This window comes from Saccostrea cucullata, unplaced genomic scaffold, assembly GCF_032062105.1.
Source record: "Saccostrea cucullata isolate Sc308-1 unplaced genomic scaffold, CSIRO_AGI_Scuc_v1 ctg84, whole genome shotgun sequence".
NCBI classification, from domain to species: Eukaryota; Metazoa; Mollusca; class Bivalvia; order Ostreida; family Ostreidae; genus Saccostrea; species Saccostrea cuccullata.
Genome location: NW_026938747.1, coordinates 156677 through 171754, shown reverse-complemented (window position 1 = coordinate 171754; position 15078 = coordinate 156677). Strand labels below are relative to the sequence as shown.

The 15078-nt window shown below is 32.9% G+C and overlaps 1 protein-coding gene across 2 annotated transcripts; it reads left to right on the top strand.

The window, feature by feature from the left end:
* The first annotated feature begins 4767 nt into the window (after positions 1-4767).
* Positions 4768-15078, top strand: LOC134251168 (DNA polymerase beta-like). Of its 2 annotated transcripts, none has more exons than XM_062733535.1 (13): positions 4768-4899; positions 9349-9473; positions 10271-10345; positions 10488-10546; positions 10878-10927; positions 11306-11357; positions 11519-11573; positions 12034-12106; positions 12191-12261; positions 12453-12539; positions 13429-13505; positions 13864-14003; positions 14521-15078. In XM_062733535.1, the coding sequence occupies exons 1-13, from the start codon at positions 4836-4838 to the stop codon at positions 14613-14615; spliced, it is 1023 nt and encodes a 340-aa protein (XP_062589519.1). In that variant the 5' UTR covers positions 4768-4835; the 3' UTR covers positions 14616-15078. The 2 variants fall into 2 exon arrangements, with proteins under 2 accessions (XP_062589519.1, XP_062589520.1); XM_062733536.1 differs by having other exon boundaries at positions 4828-4916.

Genomic DNA, 15078 nt, shown 5'->3' with positions numbered 1-15078 from the left:
TGGATACAGGAATTACAGAATCTAAAATATAGAAAAACACTCCATCTACAACTCAATGATAATGATTTAAACAAACTAATTCAGAAAATCTGCCCCCCCCCCCCGCTTAAGGAAAAAAGAAGAGCCTATGCGCGGATCTGGGGGTGGGGTTCGGGGGGGGGGGGGTGCTATTTTAGAAGGGCGGACTGGGGCTGCCATATGGAGTATAATGATATAAAAAAATGCAAAAACTCAAAAACTTTTTGAGATTTCGTCCGGAAATAAAAGTTTTTCAAACACCCACACTGAATGTATTAATTTAATTACCACCTTGACCTTCGTCACTTTTTGACCTCAAAATACTAGTAAGTACCGGAGAGGTCTTCAAATGCCATTGTTAAGGTAAGTCACTCCTGAAATTTGTTAAATCAAGGATTTTTTGAGAAGTATATTTTGGATAAGTATTCATAAAGTGTAACTCAAAATCGCAAAAAATAGGGGTCAGTGTGCATCCTCTCTCTCTCTCTCTCCTTTTTGCACTCTCTCTCTTTGGTTAATTACTTTAACCCTTATTATATTTGATCAGATGTAAGCATGGCAATAAATATAATCTTATTTTACGTAAAAGAGTGTATTCGATTAAGACAACCCGTGTCGCACTAGTGTTAAATATGCGCATGCTCAATGATTGCACTCTAGTGATCTAAATAAAACATCTCGTGTTGTTTAGTGTTTGTATAAATATGGCGGGGAAAACAGTATATTCCCTGTATATCTGGTTTGAACAGGACAAACAATTGATTAACAAACAACATCTAATTATCAAATAAAGAATGGCAAATAATTTAATACAAGATATCAATGCTGAAATTAATTGCTCAACAAAATGTATTTTATACAGATTAAACATGTATTTCATAGGTTATTTATCCTTGCAATATTATTTAACAAGTCAATACCTCCTGTTATTAAAATAAAAAAAGTAGAATAAGAATGCATTCACATACATACTTGTCAATAGTACATGTATTAAATATAATAGTGACATACCATCTTTTTTTTTGGGGGGGGGGGGGAGGCAAACCAGAGAAATAAAAACGAAACTCCTATTAAGTTAGAGGAGGGGGATGTAGGTCCCTCTTCCTTCAGCACCAAATTTTATTCCCACAAGACGACTTCACCCTTGCTTGGCGTTACTGTAACAAATAGGGGGAGGAAGCTATCGGTGGTCTTTCAATGAAGATTTTAAGTAAATAGATGTTTGGAAAAAAAGGTGTGCATGGGGAGCGCTTTCACTAGCTGCCACATGTATGTGCCTGTGTTCTCTCCTCCGTAACATTTTGCATGGGGTATAATAATTGGTCAGAAAAGTACCATAGCTGACATTTTTCATTTTAATATCATAATGGTATAAGTCATAGGATGTGAGAGGCATATACTTTTACAAAAAAAATGTGACGCCGGTTGGAAAGAAAACTTGAGCTGATATCTTTTTCATGGTCTTAAATGGCTGTGGATTTAAATTTTGAGTAAAATAATTTTCAATAGTTCAATTAAGTTTTATTTTTTAAAATACGCATGAAATTGTTCAATAATTATTAAGATTGTAATTAAAGGCTGAAAAGGTAATTTCTATATACTTTCATGTATAACATTGTTACAACGAATCGGTTGGTTCTGGGGATCGGTCCTAACCTCCATATTTATAAGATTACATTGTAAGATATGCATGTAACTGAAATTGTTTTCACATTTAATCTTGTAATGATCTTAAAAATAAATTATTAAAGAATTTATAATAATAATAATAATAATATTTAACTTCATAAGGAAATTAACACGACATATCTATGCTGCGATTGTTAAACCTATAAAATAATATTAATGAATCAATATGCATCTATTAGACATTTTTGTAATCAAGAACTTACACCTAAGACCAAAAACTAATTCTGCGAGTTTATTTTTCTTGAAAAGAATTAAGAATGTTTCTATGGTAACAATTTCCAAAACAGTTAATTTTCAGAAATTTATAATCAACATAAGTTTATGGATTTAGTCGTAAGTTTTTTTGTTCCATAGGTTCGGGCAACAATTACAATGTATAGGCAGATTAAAAAAAAAAGCTGGATAAACTTCTTTATTTTTTACATGTAAAAATTAAAAACTGTCAATGATACAACAGCAATTTTAAGAGGTTGACCTAAAATATAAAAAATAAAAAAAAGGCGGGGGATGTCAAAATTATAATGCAGACTTTTTTCATTGACGTTGTAAATTTCTAATACAAACACTGACAAATTTATGCAGAAACAGTTTTCGCATTAACAATGCGACTTCACTTCCCGCCATTTCTTTTACCTGTTACTCCAGGTAAACTGAAAGTATACTCGCGTAACACGGGTTGATCACCCGTGTCGAAGATAGGTTGTTTTATTTACAACTCTAGTGACTCGTGTAACCCGTGTCGCTTAATCGAATATACCCAAATAGTTTGAATAATATTTATCATTAAACAAATCTTGCAAATTATTGCGCGTAAATTATTTTGACCTTTTTGCACTAAAAAATAACATATTTGGGGTATTAAAAAACTTAATAGGCAACAAAAAATTTTCTTATATCAAACTTTTTACGACTTAAGTGCTGATCAGTCACAAGTATCGAGTAGTTTAAAATAATGAAAGAAAAAGGTGGGGTCAGTGATTTTAATTTTGAAATATTTGTCAAAATATGTGATTTTCAGGCAAAAAATGGTGGAAATTTGATCTTGACTTCTTTAATATTTTTTCATTTTTGGGAAAAGTTTGTTGAGGGAAGGTGTAAAACTTAGTCTAAAAATATAAATTAAGACCTATATTAAATATTTTTAGGAATATCAAAACGGAAAATATTCTCCAAGTAAAATTATGTGAGGCTAAATTTCCATTACATTAAATTTTATAAATGTGCAGATTTTCTGCTAAATATCCTTCCACCAAAAGAAATAGTCCCTCATAAATCTTGCTTCTTTGTAAATTTTGAGCAGTTTTTTCATTGAATGTTAAAAAATTTACATTGTTGAATTTAAATATGTTATAAAAATTGAATTTTAATAAGTAGTTTTGAAGTAAAAGCTTCTGCGTGAACTTTTCTAAAAAGCTGACGAGTGACTTACTTTAAGGTCAAGATCTAGTAAATAACTTTTTTGGTGCTAGATCCATTATGACGTCATAATCAATTTCAACTTTCTTTTTCCCGTACTTTACGGCTTTAGCAGAGTTATGTAGAAAATAGGGTATTTTCATGTCATTCAATTTGAAATCATATGAAAAGTAAACCGGATACCTATATTAAATTTGATATTGATTTAAAGAAGAGGCCATGAACATACTAATTACCGTTTTCTAAGAGACTGTAGGCAATCTGGGTACATTTTCTTTGCCGAATACGAAAAAAACTCCCATACTCATGACTGGTTTTCTTAATTTTTCATTGAAATTTACAGTTTAAAATACAGTTTTTCATCTTGTTTACCTACAAATTAAGCCCCGAAACACCTTACTTGACCAAGCTAAAGTTGTAAAGCATCAATAAAGGAATTTATTTCTCACGTTTGATAAATCTGTAGGCACCTTTCATTTACTAGATCTTGACCTTAAAGCTCAAAAGCTTCTACAGATATCGTCTGGAAACGACCCCTCCTAAATATATCCATGCTCTCTCTCTCTCTCTCTCTCTCTCTGTCTGTCTCTCTCTCTCTCTGAATTAGCTTGTTTTCAGTATTTCTGGACACTGGCTATTCAAGCAAAGTCTAACTTTTTTCGTATAATATATTTGATGCATATTCTGTATTTTTCCTTGAAAAAAAATGCATTTAATTCTTTTCAAAAGTTAACCTTTGATTTCTGTATTTTGGCAACTGACTCATAGAAAATTAAATTAATTACCTTGTTTAAACATTGAGTCAAATGCTTAAGACGTTTTCATACTATGTCAGTCCATTATTTATACACTGAATTGACGACGGATTTTCCCTGGAGTTATTTCCCCATCATGACAAGATCGAGCACACGGCGGGTGTGACCGCCGCAGGGGATGCTCAACCCTCCATGGCACCTGATCCCACATCCGATGTTTTGGAGGTCCGTGTTTGCTCTTCTCTTATTTTGTATTGTTTTATGGACTTTTGACTGTTCGTTATCTCCATACATGTATGCATAGACCTTCGTATCTTCAATCTCCCATATGCTGCAAATATTGAAAATCTTTTATCTGTGGGTATAGACAAATGTCCCCTTGTCTATGGCAAGATTATATGTGTATTAAGTCTCAACCTGATAATAATTGATCTTTCTGGTTTTTTAAATATATCAGTGCATCCACGGCGTTTGATATAATGAAAAAGAACAACCTGATAAAATTTTATTTTCGTTGAATTATGAATCTTTTATGGCATGCCAAATTCACAATAATGAGCTTAAACATAGTTTCACAGTTTGATAAACTAGGTTTATCGACTGTAAACTATAGTTTACAAACCGTGAACTATAGTTAACAATTCGTAAACTGTAAAACTATATTTAACGGTTGTTATCTATAGTTTACGAATGCTAATCTAAGTTTATCTGTCTTTAATAAAACGTTTACAATAGATTTTGTTGATAAAGATAGATTCCTGTCTGTAAACTATAATTTACAATCGTGAACTGCGCGGAACGGAACTCTCGGTTCCTCGCTTTAACAACACCCGATGCTTTCAAGCGTACCTGGTTTTACCGCCTGCCATTAGTAAACAAAAGTTTCAGTTTGTTCGAAAAGCGTCGTCGTCGCGGTCCTGAAAAGTTGGTTGGTTTGGCGTCGTCGTAATATCAAAAATGAGTAAGAGAAAGAATGCAACAAGTGATAATCCCAACAAGGATTTTTGTGACTTTTTAATGGGTACGGTATTTACCATGGTTTTTGACACATACCGGTACCCCCACCTTTTTTTTGCATCAGCTTTGTTCGGTGTAAAGTAAACCGGTAAAAATGTAGAGAACCCTTGTTTATGCATATAGATCTATTCATGGTGGTTTTTCTTAGTACTCATCTTCATTATCAGACTTTGTGTCCTAGCTCCTAAAATTGTTGATGGGTTTCGCCACAGGGGCTTGTGTAGTGAAAATAAATCAGTTAGAAAATTTAGTACTTAGTGTTTCTTTCTCCGAGGTACTAATATTCTCTAACTGATTTATTTTCTCTACACAAGCCCCTGTGGCAGAACCATAGAAGTCAACTTTTTTATCAATAAATTAAAAATAAATGATAAATATGTTACAGGCTTAAATCCTAGCTACCAGTGAGCTTCGAGAGCGTTGCGAATTATTTGCTTTGCTCGCTATGCTCATGTAGCTTACTGGTAGGATTTATGCAGGTTGTATGTTTGTTTGCCCTAAAACGCGTTCGCCCTTGACACAGTTTGCTCTCTTTCTTGTTTGCCCAGAGTCCGTTCGCTCTAAAAATTGTTAGCACAAAGTACGTTCACTCATAATATGTTAAATAATATACTGTAAAACGAGAATATTTGGCGCACTAATAATTTTAGCGCCTTTGGCGCAAGAGCCCCTGAGCGCTAAAATTTATTGTGCGCTAAAGGATTTCTAAATATCTTTTTTTTTTTGTGTGTGTGTGTTCAAAGCTTTTATATAAGTACATGTAAACTGGAAAGCGCGATTACGTAATGTCGAAGGGTCATTGGATTTTATATATACACACTAAGCACTGCACATGTTCGGAAGACAGAAAGTTCTACCAAATTATAATTTAATTAAATCATTGTTATTTCGGTAGTTGTTACCCGATTATTATCATTAGCACCTTCAAAGTTTGGCTTCTCGGCGTGTCAGTCATCTATCGCCTCGAGGTAAACAATGCAATCAAGCATGGCGATTGACCTTGCAGACAATACCTGATTAGATTACCGTTTTATCTAAGTAATAAATTGTCGATGCATGCAATTGTCTTAATTCAAATGAGTAAATACTCCATTTCTTTTAATTGAAAATAGAAATGAAAGAAATTTTAACATTGTTCCAATGCGTCCCTGTGGTAGCAACACGTACCGCGGTAAAGTTAACGAATGTTTACTGATATACGAATAATGTGTTTCCGTGCTTGACTAACCAAAAAGTTAAATACGGGTGTGGATAAAAGAAAACAAAATATCACATTTATATATTTTACTGACAAGTGCAAGCACTAAAATTTATTTGCGCCAATGCATTCCCACTTGCGTTTGCGCTAAAATACGTATGCGCCAAATTTTATCGTTTTACAGTATTAATAAAGTATATAAAATATTAAAACTATAATCCAGGAAATTCAGAGTAGAAATCTTTCAAAGCAAAACATACACACAGTATATTGTCAGTCAGTGCACTTGTGATGAGCAGACTTTAACAATTGCATGAACACACCCATCGTCTCAAGCCACGGTCCCGAGTCTGCATATAGCTCTCTCCTACCCATGGCTGCTTGATCACAAAAAGTGTCATAATCTTGAATATTTACGCATCTCCATTGTGATGTCATATTCAGGCGATGACAAATTTTGTTTCCATCGCGATTAAAATCAACAATTTACATCCGTAGTGATTTCGTACACTGCAATTGGGTATTGAAAGGTCACATCAAAGTTCATTTTCCGACTATGCTTTACTCGCATTGGTCAATAATTTTATGAGCTATGAAATATTCTCTTCTCATGCAACCATGGCCAGAATGGGAGAGGATGGTACATTATGGCCGTGGTTTGCGACGATGGAACACACCCGGTGAATTGTAAACCTTAACAATAAAAGAGCTTTTGCCCTGTTTACAAAAACTGTATGTTTCATGAGTGTGTTCAATTTGCTAAACACTGTACACAACTCTAAGCATGGAATTTTGATACTTTGGAAGGGGTTTTGCTTTTGAACATTTCTACTATGAATATAATTATTTTTCTGGATTAAAGTTTTAATATTTTTTTATTAGTACACAACAAGATTGCCACTTTTCCTAAGTATTAAGAATAAAATTAAAATTTGTGAAAGTGCAATGATGTGTCAATCAAACCCATCCAAAAATTTGAAGTTTCAATAACTTTTAGATGAAGTAAGAATTTTAATATACATGTATTTTCGTGTGAAATGCTATTACAATGAAAATATTAACTTCAAATCTGTATCTATGCACCTTTAATTGATAAGTAATATTCAGTAAGGTTATGTTAAATTAAGACTAAGATGTATTCCTTGTGAGAAAACCTTCCTCTGGGTACAAACAATTTTGACTTTTGACCTTGGAGTTTAATTACTTGCATGGAGAAATTTCAACTTTAGCCATAAGCTTCCATGCAGGGGCATCAGTGTTTCACAAACACATCTTTTTTTGTCTGTTTGATGAGCCGAAGCTCAATGAGCTTTTCAGTAAAATTTGTCCGTTTGTCGTTGTTTGTCGTCGTTGTCGTTGTCGTCGTCATATTTTCACATATATAATTCTTCTCAAAAACTATTTTCAACCAAACTTGGCACAAAGTATTTTTAAGGGGATTCAAGAGTCATGAAGTTTTTCCAAGGGGATAATCTCAATTTGTTAAAAATTAATGGCATTTTTAAAAAATCCTTCTCCATAACCACTGGGCCAGGTTGATGAAACTCCTGCATGGAGTCCATCTCTTTTGATAATTCAAGTTTGTTCTCATGACAGTTGATTTTCTCAAAATGGAGAACTGATTTTTCAACTTTATAGGTGGTTACCAATTCATAAAAATCTGCCACAGCGCACTGGGCAGGGGTGTAATTCTTTGCCAGTGTTTTCACTTCAAAATCATTCTGATGTGTGTTTTTCCTAGCTACCAGTTTTAGAGTAGTTGCAAATATTTGCTTTAAAAATCTTCTTCTCCTGTAGCTCATGGTGGATTTATGCAGGTTGTATACAAAACAGATTGACACAGTGGGGCTCTTTTTCTTGTTTGCATGGTGAAAAATGTTACACAAAGTGACGTAATATGTTAAATAATATATTTATAAAATATATAAAATATTAAAACTATATATTTACAGAATAATTCAAATATAAAAATCCTTTCAGAAGCAAGGAAAGATACACACAGTATATTGTCAGTCTTTCAGTTGTGATCAAACTTTATGATTGGGCATGAACACACCCATCGTCTAAAGCCAATAAGGCATATATTGCTCTCTCCTAAACCAATAAAAATGTGGTCATCCTCAGGTAGTGAGATATTTACGCATCATCCATTGTGATGTCATATTCAGTCAATGACAAGTTTTGTTTATATAGAAATCAAAAATTAGTGATATCGTTAGTGATTGGGTATTCAAAGGTCACAAATCACATCAAATTCATAATGCTTTACTCGCAAAGGTCAATAATTTAATGAGCTATGAAATATTCTCTTCTCATGCAACCATGGCTAGAATACATCAAAGGATGGTACATCATGAGTGGTTTGTGACCAGAAGAATGAGAATGAAAGACCTGTTTTCATTTGGAAATTGTTTTACAATAAAATTTATGCCCTGTCTACAAAAACTGTGTTTTTGTGTGTGTGTGTGTGTGTGTCTGTGTGTGTGTGTGTGTGTGTAAAAAAAAACATGAACACATGTTGTGAGCTGGTTTAGATCTTATATATTTAGAAATAGAGTTGTCAAAGACCATATATGTTTTAATCATTGTCACAGTTTAGCCATGGGTTTTGTGTCCATTCTTTTTCCACGAATCCATTGTAGTCTACTACAAAAGTTCTTTTATTCTTGGGAAGGAATCACTAAATATATATCAAGTTTTGCAAGATTTATCTTGATCAATAAAATTATTTTGTGGCACTTTTAGGTATTTTTACACAGTGGCGCTAATAATCATGATAATGAAATCATGTTTGTTGTTCATGGAAAATTTATTGATAAAAATATGATAGATTATGAATAATAGAGGAGAGTTAAATTTATTCTAAATACTTTCAAAGCTAAAGCTTAGCATGAAAAACCTTTCTTGGAATGCAAATTGTCTGAATTTTGACTTTAAAATAAATAGATTTAATTACTTGATTTAGAAATTTGATGCTTTAGCTCTATGTAATGGGACATGCCATTCAAGGCATTGTTTTCAATAAAACAACTAAAAAAGTTTTGACATAATGCATTAGATTATTCATTTGCGTTGAATATATATTGCAATACACCAGATGAAAAGAATTTTGTGGATAACAGCCATGGTTTGTAGGAAAAAGATGTACAATCAAATCCCATTGCTTGCAAGAATAAAAACATGGTTAAAGAATGTTTTCATTTGGAAATTGTTTTACCAATAAAATTTATAACATACTTGTAACTCTATTTTTAGAATTGGCAAATTATGAGAAAAATGTCAACAGACAAATGCACAAATATAATGCCTATAGAAAGGCAGTGGGCGTACTGGCTAAACATCCAACACGAATTCAAAGTGGAGCAGAGGCCAAAAAGCTGGTAAGTTGTGTTTGTGTGTGTGTGTGTGTGTTTAAAAAAACACACATGAACACATGTGTGCTAGTTTAGATCTTATGCACTTAGAAATAGAATTGTCAAAGACCGGATATGTTTTAATCATTGTCACAATTTAGCCATTGGTTTGTATCCATTCTTTTTCCATGAATCCATTGTAGTCTTCTACAAAAGTTCTTTTATTTATGGGAAGGAATCACTAAATATATATCAAGTTTTGCAAGATTTATCTTGATCAATAGAATTATTTTGTGGCACTTTTAGGCATTTTTACATAGTGGCACTAATAATCATGATAATGACATCATGTTTTTGTTTGTGGAAGATTTATTGATAAAAGTATGATAGATTATGAAGAATAGAGGAGATTTAAATTTATTCTAAATACTTTCAAAGCCAAAGCTTAGCATGAAAATAAAAGGGCTTGGAATGCAGAATTGTCTGAATTAACTTTAAAATAAATAGCATCACTCGTTTTGACAAGGACTTTAGAACTAAAGTTGATGCTTAGCTCTATGTAATGGGACATCCAAATTCAAGGTAGACCAATTGTTTTCAACAGTAAAAACTAAAAAGTTTCTGACATAATGCATCAGAATATTTACGAGATTAAAAGAATTTTGATGGAAACAGCCATGGCTTTGTGGAAAAAGATTAAAATCAAATCCCATTGCTTGCAATAATTTGTATAAATACATCTAGGTTAAAGAAAAGTTTTAAGCTTGAATGTTCCATCTTTTACAAGATTCCCACAAGAACATATTTATTTTTTTCTTCAAAAGGATGGAATTGGTGAAAAGATTGCAAAGAAGATAGAAGAGTTTATAGATACTGGTTCATTAGTAAAATTAGAAAAAGTAAGTTTCTAAGGTTTATACATGTTTTTGGACTTCTGTAAGATAAACAGCAAATTGTATACAGTTTATGTTTTTACACTTTGAAAATTAAAATTTTTGTTAATTTTTCAAATGTTTTTTTTTTTTGCTTCTTTTTTGACAGATTAGGGCAGATGATACAAATGTAGCCATAAATGAACTTACCAAAGTGACAGGAATAGGGTAAAATCTTTATTTATCTTGTATTATATTGAACTTTGCTATTTATGATATTATTACTAATTACAGTGTAATTTATTTATTAGACGTTGGTTAATTGTGCATATGTCTTTATCTTTATTCATATTCTTAACTTCTTTTCTGGGTTTCAAAAATCTTAGGTTGAAGAGAATTCATGCTTGATGTTTCCAAAGGGAGATAAGATTGTGAAATTGGGATTGATTTTTGTAGTGAAATAAGGGATATGGTATAGCCACTAACAGATAAAAATAAGACTGTGTGCCCAGAGAATTCAAAGTACAGTACCTGACTTGTTTGTATCAATGTTTTACAGACCTGCAGCTGCTCAGAAATTGGTCCATGATGGAATTACATCGATAGAAGGTCAGTGCATAACTGGACTAGTACTGTATGTGTACTTATAAAAAGGGGGCTTTGTAATTTTAGCAGCTTTAACGCAGACAAGAATACTCGTATTCATGACTACCACATAGAAATCATTAAAAAAAATACAATGCATGCTGCGAACATGTACTGCTAATTTATCATACGCTAACAACTCCACTTGGTTATTGCACTAAATTTTTAAAACACCAATTTATGTACACATACAGTATTTGATGAAAATAGTTTTCTACATTAGTAATACTGATAAAGATTATTTATTGATGAAATTAGACTTTATTTATCATTAAAATCTGGAGGAAAAAAATTTTATTGAAACTTGCAGATTTTAAGTTCATTATTTGCTTTGAATTTCAGAGTTGAGAAAGCATACAGATAAATTGAATCATCACCAGCAAATTGGATTGAAGTAAGTTTCACTCTTACTTTTAAAATAACTGCACTCTTCTTCCTTGGTGGTGCATTACAGTGTACTGTAAAATATCATTTGCTGTAAAATTGATAGATGATTTTCACTGTTTTGTGATTGAGACCTTAGGTCATATAACACCTTATATATTTAATTTACAGACATTTTGAAGACTTTGAGAAGAGAATTCCCCGAACTGAGGTGGAGCAGATTCAGGTAAGCACAGCTGTACCTCATTATCTGGAACACTGACATATCGAATACCTGGGGTGTATCAGAGTGTGTTTGAACTTCCAACTAATAACAAATATATTTTTAACCCTGGTTATCTCAATTCATGGGATATCTTTAAGTTTAATTCAGTGCCATTGATTTTGAGAGAATAAGGTTTTTCTGTATATTATTAAAGTGGATTTATTTTGGATGTTGAAAGACCCCCCCCCCCCCTTCTGAATTTTGATCTATAATATGTAAGCATTTACCTGTATCTGAACTTGGTAGGTTTAAATTTTGAATTTCATTGGTGCCAACTTTTTCTAAGCCAATTCCTCTAAAAGTTTAGTACATATCATACTTTCACAACTGTGCGTGTAACACATTATGCATGTATATTTATTCCTTTATTTATGTTTAAGTATGGGCATTTTCATTTTGATTTTTTTTCATTGTTGAATAGGACACTGCCTTTAATGAGATAAGAAAGTTAGATGATAAGTTTGAAGCCAGGGTTTGTGGCAGCTTCAGAAGAGGTAGGTGAACATGCACTATATCTTGTCAGAGTTGTTAGAAGAGACAGGTTTGCTAATACATGTACTAATATTGATTTACTACAGGTGCTGAGTCCAGTGGTGACATAGATATTCTACTTACTCACCCAGATTACACATCTAAAACCAAAGGAAAGGTGAGAGAAAAACACCTAACAACTCCTATTCAATTCAGCTTATTGTTGAAGTTTATCTTCTTTACATCCCCTGGGAATAAATCCTTTATATAAATGTAAACTCTATTAGTAAGACATTTTATTTGGAAATTTACTTGGGTGATATATAAAATATTAGATGAATAATAAGATACATGTATTCCTATTTTCAGCCAGATTTGCTCCATCAGGTTGTAAAGAGACTGGAAAAAATAGGACTAATCACTGACACATTGTCACATGGTGACTTCAAGTACATGGTAACTAACTTTTTATTTTTGCCAAGTAGTCATTTTATATCTTAGTAAGTCTCTAACTAGTGCTGGGTATCGCGACGGAAAAATCGTATTGGGATATATTGCAATATTATATTTTGTATTGCAATATATCACGATATAAATATTTAATAATTTTTTGCTTTTCGTGAAGGTTAAATGAAAACACAAACTCAAATTACATGTATTTTCTCGAGTTGATATTCCAATTGCCTGATCGTGTTATGTCAGCGCAAGTGGCAAGATAAGTTTTTTTGTTGGCACAACTTGTTGAATTTAATTAATTGTGATACTCAGATTCAGCTTTAATATGAAGAGGTTTCATATAACAGTTGTCGTCATTTCGTTTTTGAAAGAGACATGTCTCTGGTTTCTGATCACACTTCATGTCGCTTGCCGCCATATTTTACCTTGAAAAGGGCAAATAACTCTTTTTGTAACAATTTATAGCATATCGACCCTGAACCGGTATTCACAAAAAAATACCGCAATACGTATTGTGAAGAACGAAATCGGGATACACCGGTTAACCGGTAATATCGCACAGCACTATCTCTAACAATCATGCTCTAAATAGAGATTGGTTACATATCACAAGTTTTAATGATCAGCACTTTCATATATAGATTGTTCACTTATGTTCCAGTCAGTTTCCTATTAAATTAATTAGGGTTGTAGACCTATGATAAAAGGTTAGGAGAGTTAATATAAGTAAGGGAAAAGATCATTTGTTGTATCCCTAAATTTTACGGGAGTTTGTCGAGTGTTAGATTCTGATTTTAAATTTTACAGGGAGTTTGTCAAGTGATAGATTCTGATTTTAAATTTTACAGGGAGTTTGTCAAGTGTTAGATTCTGATTTTAAATTTTACAGGGAGTTTGTCGAGTGTTAGATTCTGGTTCCAGCCCTAGTTCTTCCAAACAGAAGCCATTCAGGAGAATTGATATCAGGTAACACAAGCCTTGAGTGGCCAGTTAATGTCAGTTGAATTATGCGGAAAATATTATTTTCTGGAAAAAAATTATTATAAACACTTCATTTGTTGAATTAAGTAAAGATCTTTAAACTGAATTTAGAAAAAAAATAAAATTCAGAACAATTTATGGAAGATATAAAATATAAAATGTCATTTTTTTCAAAATTGTATTTTGTTTGAAAGCATTTTAGATATAGTGCACCTGGAGGTAGCCATTGCTTAGACATTTTATTGCTTGATTCAAGGATAAAGTCACACCCTTCCCCTTTACTAGTTCTCTAAACATGTAGGAGTTCAGTATTTGATACATGTTTATAATTTTTACAATACAGGTTGATTCCCCATGACCAGTACTACTGTGCATTGCTATACTTCACTGGAAGTGACATTTTTAATAAGAATATGAGGGCCCATGCCCTGGAAGTGGGGTTCACATTAAACGAGTATACTCTGAGACCTCTGGGTAGCACAGGTAAGGCTTGCAAGTCACTTCAAATGTGTGACAGAACAGCTGTAAACCTCTCGCTACAACTATTTCTTCTGACGGTTTTGTCGTTCAAAAATCAGGCACGTAGCAACAGGGGGGGCCTGGCCCCTCCACTTTTTTCCCCCAACATTACTTTTACTGTAGGAAATGTTCATTGCATGGTCCCCCCCCCCCCCCCCCCCCCCCCCCTTGTCAACTTTTTTCAAGTAAGTAAAAAAAAAATTTCTCTGGTTGCCCCCCCCCCCCTTTTCAAAAACGATTCTGCGTGGCTGAATATATATTAAACTGCTATTTCCCTCAGCAAATTATCCAGTATTTATTTCAAGTAATTTTATTTTCAAAAAATGAAATTAAAATGATTAATATGCTCCTCTGCAGCATCCAACCTTCCCAGGTTATCTTTCCTTGGTGTGCTGCAAGTGAGGGAAAGATGCTTTATAGTAAATGAAAACAAATGATTCTTTTTTGGATACAATAACTTCAGTTGAGTGTGGTTTTGTAGGAACACCTGGGGAACCCTTGCCAGTAACATCAGAGGAAGACATTTTTGACTACCTAGGGATGGAATACAAGAATCCATCACAGAGGATCTCCTAGTCTATTTAGCCCAATCATCAACTCAAACAATGCATCAATGAGGCCAATTATCCAATTCAATCACTGCCTTATAAAACAGTTATAACCTTGGTTGATGAATTTTCTTCTCATGTTTTAAAATGTTTTGTGTTGTAGAAGAGTTATGAATGTCTTAAATGTTCACTTGTATTCAATTGTGTGTTAGTTGCGAGTTCATGTATTGCAAGTTACTTTTATAATTATATATTATTCACTGCTCGTTTGATGCCAAGAACATTGTATTTTTCCTGTTGATTGTTTACAATACATCTACATTGTTTGATGTCGTGTCTGAGACAAGAATTCCCACTGACGTCCAATTTATTCATGTCCATACTTTGATCTGGCAGCTATTAAATTGTTCACTGTTTATTTAATTTTATAGCAGATTCATCTAACTTAACATTATTGCAAGTACATCAGATGCAATTGTCAAAATTGACAG